Raw genomic sequence first — 13074 nt, 5'->3', positions numbered from 1 at the left:
GGAGCGATAGGCCTGCTCTGATTGGGTTGCACCATCCCGGGGCTGATCTGTGCCAAGTCCAACCTGATTGGTTGAGAGCTGAGTGGGCAGGACTTAAGGGACTTTGTGCCCATCCTGAATTCTGGTTGGTCAGTAGAAAGGGCTGGGGGGCTGCCCAGGGAGGAAAATCTTATTTCTTACTGAAAATCTTATTCCTCATTGGTCAATGATAAAGTTTTGGGGATTTACATATCTGGGCCATTCTCAGTGCTGACTGGTTATTTCTGTAGGGGAAGCAGTGGGGCTTAAGCAGGAAGATCCATCCAACATTGGTTACTTACTGGGTAAGGGGTGGGGCTTGAGACAGGGCCTAGGGTAGAATTTCTGGCCCATTCTCAATGCTGATTGGTCAGGGAGAGGGGCTGGTGGGTGGGGCCGCCTGTCAGAACAGCTGTGATGAGTCCTGTTCACACCGTGATCCCCCTTCTCTGTGTTTCTCTCTCCTGCAGCTTTGAGGAGTGTGATCTCACAGACACTTGCTGTGGGGATCTCGCCGATGTTCTCAGAACCAACCAGAGCCTGACAGAGCTGAAGCTGGGTGGTAATAAATTGGGAGATGCCGGCGTGAAGCTGCTGTGTGAGGGACTGAAACAAAACTGCAAATTACAGAGCCTGAAGTAAGTAAGATTTGGGTTCCTCTGTGTGTTTACAGATGTCCTCTGTCAGGGTTCCCTCCCCACTCTGAACTCTAGGATACAGATGTGTGGACCCGCATGAAAGACCCCCTAAGCTTATTTTTACCAGCTTAGGTTAAAAACTTTCCCAAGGCACAAATTTTGCCTTGTCCTTGAACAGTATCCTGCTACCACCAAGTGATTTAGGCAAAGAACAGGGAAAGGACCACTTGGATTTCCTATTTCCCCAAAATATCCCCCCTCCCCGCCCCCAGATTTGAAAGTATCTTGTCCCCTCATTGGTCATTTTGGGTCAGGTGCCAGCCAGGTTACCTGAGCTTCTTAACCCTTTACAGGTAAAAGGACTTTGCCTCTGGCCAGGAGGGATTTTATAGCACTGTATACAGAAAGGTGGTTACCCTTCCCTTTGTATTTATGACGTCCTCTGTGTAAAGAGCTTGACAGGGTGCATGGCTGGTGGCTGGTCCCTGCAGCTACATGGAGAACCTGAGAGTTCAGTGTCTCCCGTACATGGGTCACAACATGTCCCGGCCTGCCCTGTTTGGAAAATGGAAACTACATAAATCTGAGCCCACACCTAACAAATAGCTCCTCAGCCCCCTGTTTTTCAGGGAATATATATATGTATATAAACAACTTTTAATAAAATGCATTTATTAAAAAGAGGTCACTGTTACCTTTCAGCTAACAATCTATTTTATAGATTATTCTAATAATTTTGACACCTTGAATTTTCATATACAGTAAAAGCTGTTTTATCCAGCACTTCACCAATAGGAAATCTCTATAAACCAGCATTTCTGATCTTCATTGAAATGCCAGTTCATAGTCTGGTTGGCATGGGACCATCAGGGGTTTGGGGCACAAGAGGGGGTGCGAAGCGTGGGCTCTGGGAGGAAGTTTGAGTGTGGGAGGGGGCTTGGGGTGCGGGAGGGGTGCAGGGTGCCGGATCCGGGGGCTGCTCACCTTGGACAGCTCCCCTCAAGCGGAAACCTGTCCCGGCTGCTCCTAGGCGGAGGTGTGCCCAGGCAGCTCTGCATGCTGCCTCTGACCACAGGCGCCACCCCTGCAGCTCCCATTGGCTGTGCGTCCTGCACCCAAACTCCCTCCCTCTTAGTTAACCAGCATTTTTCACTTTCCAGCACCCCCCTCCCCCATTCTCCCAACATGCCAGATAAAACAGCTTTTACTGTATACAATGAATAAAAACAAAAGAGATACAAGGGATCTGAGGATTCTAAATCTCCCCATCTGAGCAGAAATGCTCAGCTTGGGTTTAAGCTTCAGCCCCAGCCATGGTGGCTTCTGCCTTTGATGTCCCCAGGGCTGGGGCTGACTGTGCTCCCAGCTGAGAGCCACCACCAATTTGAAGAAACACCCTCTGAAGTGCAGCCTGTTGGGGATGGGGATGTGTGTTTACAGTTACAAACAGAGCAGGTGAGAGCAGGTGCCAGTGTTGGACTCATTATAAGAAACTAAACCTTTTGTGGAAAGCTGTGGCTCTTCCTTTTTGTCTTTCAATACATTTCTGCTCTGTTTCTTCTGTTTTCAAGATAGAAGCCCCATTCCAGGCCTCTGAGGTTCTGGTGAACTCTCAGGACTTGACGCCAGATTTTCAAGAGAGCTCCGCACCCAGCAGCTCCCATTGTGTTACTTGTGACCAGATTTTCAAAGGATCTGCAGGTTGGATGCTGAGCCCCCTGGAAAATCTGCCCCCAAAGCACCAGCAGAGTCATCTGCAAAATCAGCCTTCTGTTGCACCAGCTGCTGTCCCTCACTGGAGGTTTGGGGTTAATGCCCCTAATTCCCAATGCAGGTTCCCCTTTGTTGTCGCAGGAACATCAGATCCATGGCCTGGAGTGCTGAGGTGTTTCTGTCACCATCTACCCCACTAGGCCGCTATCACAGAATCATAGAATCATAGAATATCAGGGTTGGAAGGGACCTCAGGAGGTCATCTAGTCCAACCCCCTGCTCAAAGCAGGACCGATCCCCGACTAAATTATCCCAGCCAGGGCTTTGTCAAGCCTGACCTTAAAAACTTCTAGGGAAGGAGATTCCACCACCTCCCTAGGTAACGCATTCCAGTGTTTCACCACCCTCCTAGTGAAAAAGTTTTTCCTAATATCCAACCTAAATCTCCCCCACTGCAACTTGAGACCATTACTCCTTGTTCTGTCATCTGCTACCACTGAGAACAGTTCAGAGCCATCCTCTTTGGAACCCCCTTTCAGGTAGTTGAAAGCAGCTATCAAATCCCCCCTCATTCTTCTCTTCTGCAGACTAAACATCCCCAGTTCCCTCAGCCTCTCCTCATAAGTCATGTGTTCCAGTCCCCTAATCATTTTTGTTGCCCTCCGCTGGACTCTTTCCAATTTTTCCACATCCTTCTTGTAGTGTGGGGCCCAAAACTGGACACAGTACTCCAGATGAGGCCTCACCAATGTCGAATAGAAGGGAACGATCACGTCCCTCGATCTGCTGGCAATGCCCCTACTTATACATCCCAAAATACCATTGGCCTTCTTGGCAACAAGGGCACACTGTTGACTCATATCCAGCTTCTTGTCCACTGTAACCCCTAGGTCCTTTTCTGCAGAACTGCTGCCGAGCCATTCAGTCCCTAGTCTGTAGCGGTGCATTGGATTCTTCCGTCCTAAGTGCAGGACTCTGCACTTGTCCTTGTTGAACCTCATCAGATTTCTTTTGGCCCAATCCTCCAATTTGTCTAGGTCCCTCTGTATCCTATCCCGTCCCTCCAGCGTATCTACCACTCCTCCCAGTTTAGTGTCATCCGCAAACTTGCTGAGGGTGCAATCCACACCATCCTCCAGATCATTTATGAAGATATTGAACAAAACCGGCCCCAGGACCGACCCTTGGGGCACTCCACTTGATACCGGCTGCCAACTAGTCATGGAGCCATTGATCACTACCCGTTGAGCCCGACAATCTAGCCAACTTTCTATCCACCTTATAGTCCATTCATCCAGCCCATACTTCTTTAAATTGCTGGCAAGAATACTGTGGGAGACCATGTCAAAAGCTTTGCTAAAGTCAAGGAACAACACGTCCACTGCTTTCCCTTCATCCATAGAGCCAGTTATCTCGTCATAGAAGGCAATTAGATTAGTCAGGCATGACTTGCCCTTGGTGAATCCATGCTGACTGTTCCTGATCACTTTCCTCTCCTCTAAGTGCTTCAGAATTGATTCCTTGAGGACCTGCTCCATGATTTTTCCAGGGACTGAGGTGAGGCTGACTGGCCTGTAGTTCCCAGGATCTTCCTTCTTCCCTTTTTTAAAGATGGGCAGTACACTAGCCTTTTTCCAGTCATCCGGGACTTCCCCCGGTTGCCATGAGTTTTCAAAGATAATGGCCAATGGCTCTGCAATCACATCCGCCAACTCCTTTAGCACTCTCGGATGCAGCGCATCCGGCCCCATGGACTTGCCCTCGTCCAGATTTTCTAAATAGTCCCGAACCACTTCTTTCTCCACAGAGGGCTGGTCACCTGCTCCCCATGCTGTGCTGCCCAGTGCAGTAGTCTGAGAGCTGACCTTGTTCGTGAAGACAGAGGCAAAAAAAGTATTGAGTACATTAGCTTTTTCCACATCCTCTGTCACGAGGTTGCCTCCCTCATTCAGTAAGGGGCCCACACTTTCCTTGACTTTCTTCTTGTTGCTAACATACCTGAAGAAACCCTTCTTGTTACTCTTAACATCTTTTGCTAGCTGCAACTCCAGGTGTGATTTGGCCTTCCTGATTTCACTCCTGCAAGCCCGAGCAATATTTTTATACTCATCCCTGGTCATTTGTCCAATCTTCCACTTCTTGTAAGCTTCTTTTTTGTATTTAAGAGCAGCAAGGATTTCACTGTTAAGCCAAGCTGGTCACCTGCCATATTTACTATTCTTTCTACACATCGGGATGGTTTGTGCCTGTAACCTCAATTAGGATTCTTTAAAATACAGCCAGCTCTCCTGGACTCCTTTCCCCCTCATGTTATTCTCCCAGGGGATCTTGCCCATCAGTTCCCTGAGGGAGTCAAAGTCTGCTTTTCTGAAGTCCAGGGTCTGTATTCTGCTGCTCTCCTTTCTTCCTTGTGTTAGGATCCTGAACTCGACCATCTCATGGTCACTGCCTCCCAGGTTCCCATCCACTTTTGCTTCCCCTACTAATTCTTCCCGGTTTGTGAGCAGCAGGTCAAGAAGAGCTCTGCCCCCAGTTGGTTCCTCCAGCACTTGCACCAGGAAATTGTCGCCTACATTTTCCAAAAACTTCCTGGATTGCCTGTGCACCGCTGTATTGCTCTCCCAGCAGATATCAGGGTGATTGAAGTCTCCCATGAGAACCAGGGCCTGCGATCTAGTAACTTCTGCAAGTTGCCGGAAGAAAGCCTCATCCACCTCATCCCCCTGGTCTGGTGGTCTATAGTAGACTCCCACCACGACATCACCCTTGTTGTTCACACTTCTAAACTTAATCCAGAGACTCTCAGGTTTTTCTGCAGTTTCATTCTTGAGCTCTGAGCAGTCATACTGCTCCCTTACATACAGTGCAACTCCCCCACCTCTTCTGCCCTTCCTGTCCTTCCTAAACAGCTTATATCCATCCATATCAAGGTCTCAGAGCTCTTCCTATCAGTTTGTAGGTGGATAGGACTCATCTCAGCACTGCTTGTTTTATCCTTTTATTCCCACTATCTGTGTTGTTTAGCCTCTTCCTTCTCTTCCCTCTTGATGATCAGGAGGTGCCACTCTTCACTACACAGCTGCGACAGACAGAAACTATCAGCTGCTATCAAAGACACACACTCACCCCAACCAGTGATTTTCCATCTCAAAGTATTTACCATACCACTACATCCATTTTCCTTCCTGATCAGTAGCTCTCAAATATCTTTATTCCATTTATTCCCAATTTGCAAATGGGAAACTGAGGCACAGGGAGCTGAAATGACTAACCCAAGCTCACTCAGCACCAGCACAGAGCTAGGAACAGTCCCAGTCCAGTGGTCTTTCCACTAAGTTGCATGGTTGCTTTGTGATCCCTCAGTGCTCCTCTGCCTCCTGTACATTTTGTTATAGTGGAAATGGGATAGTGGTTGTATTTTGAAATGTTTACATTGTGAAGCTGCTAACAAAGCCAGTGAGAGAAATCTCTTCCATGATGTATGTCCTAAAACCTTGACAGCTTTATTACATGGTTGTTACATAACTTTAAGCATGTGAGAGAAGACTGGTGTGTCTCTTTCCTTCTCCACCCCCTGCACAACCATTCCCTGCAAAATATAGCTCCTGCAGCAACATTTCCAGCTCCACCTCTTCTTCCCATCCCATTAAGCCATTGGTTGGCACTGTAGAAGCCATTACCATGTAAGAAGTTGCTCCTTGTAGTTGCCTGCCCTATGTTGCTGCATGCACATATCACAGGCAGCAGCTTAACAGAGGGCTGCATGCTTTCTTGGTTACACAGTCCAAACCGCACACAGAGCTGGGCCTCTCACTCCCACTACCCAGCTCCAGTTGAAACTCCTGCCCCTACTTCAACTAGGCTTCCCCAGCCATGTCTCAGGTCCACACAATCCACCCCTCCTCCAAACTGGGATACTCTCTCACACACTCCGGCCAGCCTTCCCCTTCCAACACACAGGGGTGATGTGAATCTTAACTATTCCTTGTCTGGATTTCAGATGTTAAATCTATGTCACCTTCACCTCCCCCCTCCCAGCTCACAGGGAGTGGCAAGGAGAGGAGCTCAGATCCCCCAAGAGGACCAGGTCCCCTCAGCTCCCAGAACATCCAGTGGCCAGGGAGAGGGGCTGGGACCTCTGCAAAGAGGTAGGGATCCCATAGAGCCCGGCATACATACGAAAGGTGATAATTCAGGGCTGACAGACCCCCAAAGCCCTCAACTTCTTCTGCTACCACTCACATTCTCCAGCCCCTCCCATTTTCTCCCCTCCCACTCTCCCTAATCAGTACCCTTCCCTCTTACCTGAGCCCACCAAAGCCTCTTCCCCCACCCCCGTTCCCATATGTCCCATATGACAATGTTGCCATCGTGTGATTTTTATCACAAATCTCTTGATATTTGGTGTTTTTCTGAAAGTCATGTGACTAAAGAAAACTCTCCATTTTAAAAAAAATGAAAGCTTAGTTTCTACTCTCATGGTTGCAGAGACAGCCTGAGCATGAACCCTAAAGTCTGAAAACCCAGAAGCCAAATACAAGGAGTTCAGGATATATATATTTTTTAAATCTCATGAGTTTTAAGACAGTCACATGACGATGCTCAGTTTAAGACTCTTTGGGGTCTGACTTGTCATTTTTGAATATTTGGCAACATACAGTGAGCGTGAATCTTAATGCAACGTTTTAACATCAAACTTACTATAAAATATTTTATAAAAAAATTCTAAGTGCCACTCTGTCTTCCCTTTTTTAAGTTTGTTTTGTATTTGTTCTGTTGTTTCTCTCTTTGCTCAGATATTTTCTTCTCTCTCTGTCTCTTTTTTCCTTCAGTCTTTTGAGTGTCTGTGTTTGCCCTCAAATTTAACCATTTTCTTTTTCCTACCATTCCTCCCTCTCACTCCATCTTCTCCGTTTTCCTCCTGCTGCTCCCTAGAGACTCCCTCCACGATTCATTAATTCTTTCTCTCTTTCTCTCTGTATCCTTATTAATTCTCCTCTGTCCTTCATATTACTTTCCAGGAGTGTCCCCTGTTTCCTTTACAGTCTTCCCCACTTTCAGTGCTCTTCTTTGGAGGTCTCCTTCCTCTACACCATGGTGGGTATTTCCCAAACCTGCCTTAGCCTTATCTCTTTCATTGAAGATATCAGGGTGTGTATGGGGGGGGGTGTTCTTTCCTTACTCCCTTTATTACCACTGAGTGGCAGAAGGGGTCTCCTTTTAATTCCAAGTGAGGTCCATTCCCCTCAAAAGTCCTCCCCACACTTTGGGGTCTCTTTCTCCTCACCTTTTCAGGTGTCCTCTCTCTCTCTCTCTCTTAACCTTTAAATTTTTTTGGGGGGGGGTTTCCTCTTCTGCTTCAACTTGAATGCCCTCTTCTCTTCACCCCGCCCCAAAATAGGGTTTATCCCCTCAGATTCTCCCATACACCTTTGGGGTTTTTCTCCCCCTATTTGACCCAATCTTAGAATCTCTCCCCTAACCCCCATTGCAGGTTCCTCTCTTCCTGCCTCCAAAATATCTTGGGGGCTCTACAAACCCTGACAGAACCTGGGGACTCCCCAAGGAATGCCTGCTTCTCTCCCTTGTATGAATTCAGCGGCTTTTTCTCTCCCAAATGTTGGGGTTCCCCTCTATTTGGCAGAGTAACAATATTTTTAAGGCAACTGAGGTGATGAAGGAGGCTGTGCAGGTGATAGTTCTGGTGGGAGGGGTGTCTCAACATGTGTGCAAGATTTAGCAGCTTTTGGATGTGGGGAGGGCTTGTGCTTGAGAGTGCAGGGGGCTTGCTGTGAGCCCTTGAAGGAGCGCAAAGACACTCATGTTTGCGGGTGGTCTTTGAAGTGCACATGGTCATAGCGGGCCTGCTGCCATGGTTACCGACTCAGCTGGCTGGCAGCTCCATCAGGAGCCCAGACTCTGCTGGTGAGTTACAGAAACCAGCAGAACTTCTGCTTTTATCACCCCACGAGAGCCTCTGGAACAAGCCCTGCCAACAGAGTAGGGTTGCCAATTTTCTAATTTCTGAAAACTGGACACTAAAGCAGGAGTGCTGGAACCTCCCTCCGCTCCGCCACTTCCCTTGAGGCCCTCCACTCACTCCTCTCCCTGCCTTCCCCCATTGCTAGCTGCTCTTACTCCTCCCGCTTCCTCATCATTCAATCCCCTCCACCGGCCCCCCTGCCCCCCGACTCCCGAGCTTGGCTCCCTGTGATCCCAGGGCTGGGATGGGAGCTTCATCCCTCGATGTGGAGCCTGACTACCCACAAGATGCATGTAGGAAGAGGTCCTGAATGAGCAGGGGCTGGCATGGGTTGACAACCTGTCACCTCCCTGCACCTCCTCCCCACCACCTGCAGTAACTGGACTTTTTGTGTCTCGTGACGGACACGGTACAGGTCCCCTTTCGACTGGACTTTCCAGTTGAAAACCGGACACCTGTATAACTGGGTCACACTGTCGCCCTCCTTTCAGGGATTCTTCCCTCCACAAACCTAGGGGAACCCCTGCCATGGGGATCTTCTGCTCTTTGTTTCTCCCCCCCTTTGGTCCCTGGTCTCAGAGGAAGGTGGGTGTGATGCTGCCAGTGCTGGGCCAGCCAGCTGCCTCCCCTCCCCATGTCTGAGGGTCAGAGCTGGGGTCAGAGACAGGAGACATCAGTTTCCTGCAGGGGAGCAGCCAAGCTCGTGCCAGGGGCATGGAGGGGCAGGATCTCCCAGCTCCTCCTGCTCTGAGCCTGGCCCAGCTGCCTGGGGTGGGGCCTGCTGTGATTGGGTCACACCATCCCAGGGCTGATCAGTGCAAAGTCCAACCTGATTGGTCAGGAGCTGAGTTGTCGGGACTTAAAGGGCAACTTTGTACCTTTTCTGAATTCTGGTTGGTCAGTGGAGAGGGTGAGGGGGTGGTGCTCAGGAAGGAAGGAAGGAAGGAGTCTTACCCCAAACCTTATTCCTCATTTGTCAATGGCAGAGTTTTGAGGTGTCAGACCATTGTTATTGTTCACTGGTGAAGGGTAAATGGCAAGGGATGGAGTTTAGACAGTGGATAAGGACATGGGCTTGAGTCAGAGTCTGTAGCAGGACTTCTGACTAATTCTGGATGCTGATTGGTCAGAGAGAGGGGCAGGTGGGCAGGGCCGCCTGTCAGAGCAGCCGTGACGAGCCCCGTTCACATCATGATCCCCCTTCTCTGCCTTTCTCTCTCCTGCAGCTTGGAGGAGTGCGGTGTCACAGACGCTGGCTGTGGGGATCTCACTGCTATTCTCAGAACCAGCCAAAGCTTGACAGAGCTGGACCTAAGTGGTAATAAACTGGGATATGCCGGCATGCGGCTGCTGTGTGAGGGACTGACACACCGGAACTGCAAATTAGAGAGACTGCGGTAAGTAACATTTGGCGTCCTTTATGCATTTATGGGTGTCCTTTATGTAAAGTGCTCAACAGGGTGCATACCTGGTGTCTGCTCCCTGCAGTTACAAGGCGAATCTGAAAATCAAGTGTATGTACAGCACTTGCAGGAAGGACTCACAATGTGTCCAGCCTGTGAGAGTTGAAAATATAAGTAAAGCTGGGCCCATCCTAGACAACTAACTCCACAGCCTCTTGGTATAAGTTTTAAAACCAATGCATTTTAATTAAGAATTGGTTTTAAAACTTATATCAGTAGAGTGAATAGCAAAATCAGCCTCCTTTCACAGAATCTGTCCATACCACTGGGATTAATGCCGCTAACCTGTAATTCCCGGACTCCCATTCTCTCCCAAGAACATCAGACACACTACCTGAAGGGCTGAGGTGCTTCTGCTGCCATCTAACCCCATCAGCCCACAAGCAAGGCCTCAAAGCTCCACCTGGCAGCATGTCGTTGGATATGACTCATCTCGGGGATAGTTGTTGGACTAGATGACCTCCTGGGGTCCCTTCCAAACCTGATAGTCTATGATTCTATGCTGTTACTTTTTGAGTCTTTGGCTTGCTGTTCTTCAAATTATTTTTTGGCCTTCCCAGTTATATTTTTACACTTCACTTGCCAGAATTTAGGGTCCTTTCTATTTTCCTCAATAGGAATGCCTTTTTGCCTCTGTTTCTTTTACTTTGTTTAGCCAATATGTGGTATTTTTTTGATCCTCTTACACCGTACAGCAAAGTCAACAAGGTCTGAGTTACCTGAGTTACAGAATAAATCACAGAAGACAAAGGATCCTCTGAGGGCCGTGTCTGTAACGGCCAATCTCTATGGCATTTTTGGTTGTTTTTAAGGGGTCCAGATTTTGGGGTCTTATCCTGGAATAATGGGGCCAGCACAGTGAGTTCATCCACAGAACTGGCTTGGGAAATAACAGGACATGTAGGAACCAGCTGCTTCTTCTGCTGCAGCTGGAAGGTTCCCATCTTGGGTTATTCTTATAAAAGCATTTGTGACTCATATGTACTGTGCAAATGGGCCCAGTCTCCTTGTGCACTAGCCAGGGAATAGGTCTCAACCCTTTGCACATTATCCCGTCCAAGGGGGAAGAACAAAACAAAACAGCTCTCTCTAGTTTATTGTTCTCCTCCCCCATGGAAGGAGACACCCATGGTATGGGCGATTGCCCAAATGCTGTTTACATATTGGGATACCCCAGTGTGCACAGCTGCCCAAAACTCTGATCCTGGTTTCTCCGCCTCCCCAAATGGGTACCTCTCCGTAAAGCCGTAAAAACACATTGATATCTTCTCATACTTACCAGCAGGGGCATCATTTTCTAGGGGGCAGTTGTCCCTGCTTGCCGCTGGACTTTCTGTAGGTCTGTACGCTCCATTATGTCTTCCACTCCCCACCTCTCTAGGATGTAATATATCCACATATATTGTTCTATATGCTGACACAACTTTGCCCCCCATCCCCTGGGATTTTTCTGAGAGGAGGCCCCTGCTGACTAGCCCTGTCTCAGACTTTCCACAACACACTAAGGGCTTGGTCATCTGGTTTGATAAAGGGTGGACTGTGTTTTCAGGGTATGCCATGAAAGAAAGAACTTATAACTGGGGCCATTACGCTGTATCGTCTCTGAGAAGAGGAGAGGAGCAGGCCTGCTTAGGCAGACTGTTGTTTGCTGAGAATAACAGAGTGATGGCAGGGAACTGTGCAGCCTGAAAATACCCAAGTGAGAAAGGAGAAAGACATGGGTCTCATAGAATCATAGAATATCAGGGCTGGAAGGGACCTCAGGAGGTCATCTAGTCCAACCCCCTGTTCAAGCAGGGCCAATCCCCAACTAAATCATCCCAGCCAGGGCTTTGTCAAGCCTGTCTTGAAAAACTTCTAGGGAAGGCGATTCCACCACCTCCCTAGGTAACGCATTCCAGTGTTTCACCACCCTCCTAGTGAAAAGTTTTTCCTAATATTCAACCTAAACCTCCCCCACTGCAACTTGAGACCATTACTCCTTGTTCTGTCATCAGCTACCACTGAGAACAGTCTAGATCCATCCTCTTTGGAACCCCCTTTCAGGTAGTTGAAAGCAGCTATCAAATCCCCCCTCATTCTTCTCTTCTGCAGACTAAACAATCCCAGTTCCCTCAGCCTCTCCTCATAAGTCATGTGTTCCAGTCCTCTAATCATTTTTGTTGCCCTCCACTGGACTCTTTCCAATTTTTCCACATCCTTCTTGTAGTGTGGGGCCCAAAACTGGACACAGTACTCCAGATGAGGCCTCACCAATGTCGAATAGAGGGGAACGATCACGTCCCTCGATCTGCTGGCAATGCCCCTACTTATACATCCCAAAATGCCATTGGCCTTCTTGGCAACAAGGGCACACTGTTGACTCATATCCAGCTTCTCGTCCACTGTAACCCCTAGGTCCTTTTCTGCAGAACTGCTGCCTAGCCATTCGGTCTCTAGTCTGTAGCGGTGCATGGGATTCTTTCGTCCAAAGTGCAGGACTCTGCACTTGTCCTTGTTGAACCTCATCAGATTTCTTTTGGCCCAATCCTCTAATTTGTCTAGAGCCCTCTGTATCCTATCCCTACCCTCCAGTGTATCTACCTCTCCTCCCAGCTTAGTGTCATCTGCAAACTTGCTGAGGGTGCAATCCACACCATCCTCCAGATCATTAAGGAAGATATTGAACAAAACCGGCCCGAGGACCAACCCTTGGGTCACTCCACTTGATACCGGCTGCCAACTAGACATGGAGCCATTGATCACTACCTATTGAGCCCAACAATCTAGCCAACTTTCTATCCACCTTATAGTCCATTCATCCAGCCCATACTTCTTTAACTTGCTGGCAAGAATACTGTGGGAGACCATGTCAAAAGCTTTGCTAAAGTCAAGGAACAACACGTCCACTGCTTTCCCCTCATCCACAGAGCCAGTTATCTCATCATAGAAGGCAATTAGATTAGTCAGGCATGACTTGCCCTTGGTGAATCCATGCTTTCTGTTCCTGATCACTTTCCTCTCCTCTAAGTGCTTCAGAATTGATTCCTTGAGGACCTGCTCCATGATTTTTCCAGGGACTGGGGTGAGGCTGACTGGCCTGTAGTTCCCAGGATCCTCCTTCTTCCCTTTTTTAAAGATGGGCACTACATTAGTCTCCTCCCAGGAAAGGCAATGGCCAGGTGAGCTGGAAGCCTGAGTGGGGGAGACCTTGCTGGACCACCAAGGGGAAATAACAGTGCACGTCCTTGAACTGTGACAATTAAAATCAACTTCAACA

At 48.5% G+C, this 13074-nt stretch overlaps 1 protein-coding gene across 1 annotated transcript in view; it reads left to right on the top strand.

The window, feature by feature from the left end:
* Positions 1 to 13074, top strand: part of LOC102943481 (NACHT, LRR and PYD domains-containing protein 3) — a 509145-nt gene that overhangs the window by 462492 nt on the left and 33579 nt on the right. Inside the window, exons 19-20 of the mRNA XM_043549314.1 lie at positions 489 to 656; positions 9579 to 9749. Coding sequence (XP_043405249.1) covers positions 489 to 656; positions 9579 to 9749 — 339 coding nt within the window. The remainder of the gene's footprint in view (positions 1 to 488; positions 657 to 9578; positions 9750 to 13074) is intronic.

The sequence above is a fragment of the Chelonia mydas genome, chromosome 6 (assembly GCF_015237465.2).
Source record: "Chelonia mydas isolate rCheMyd1 chromosome 6, rCheMyd1.pri.v2, whole genome shotgun sequence".
Classification (NCBI taxonomy): Eukaryota; Metazoa; Chordata; order Testudines; family Cheloniidae; genus Chelonia; species Chelonia mydas.
The sequence above is the reverse complement of the archived record's forward strand: the minus strand, read 5'-3'. Positions and strand labels throughout refer to the sequence as shown.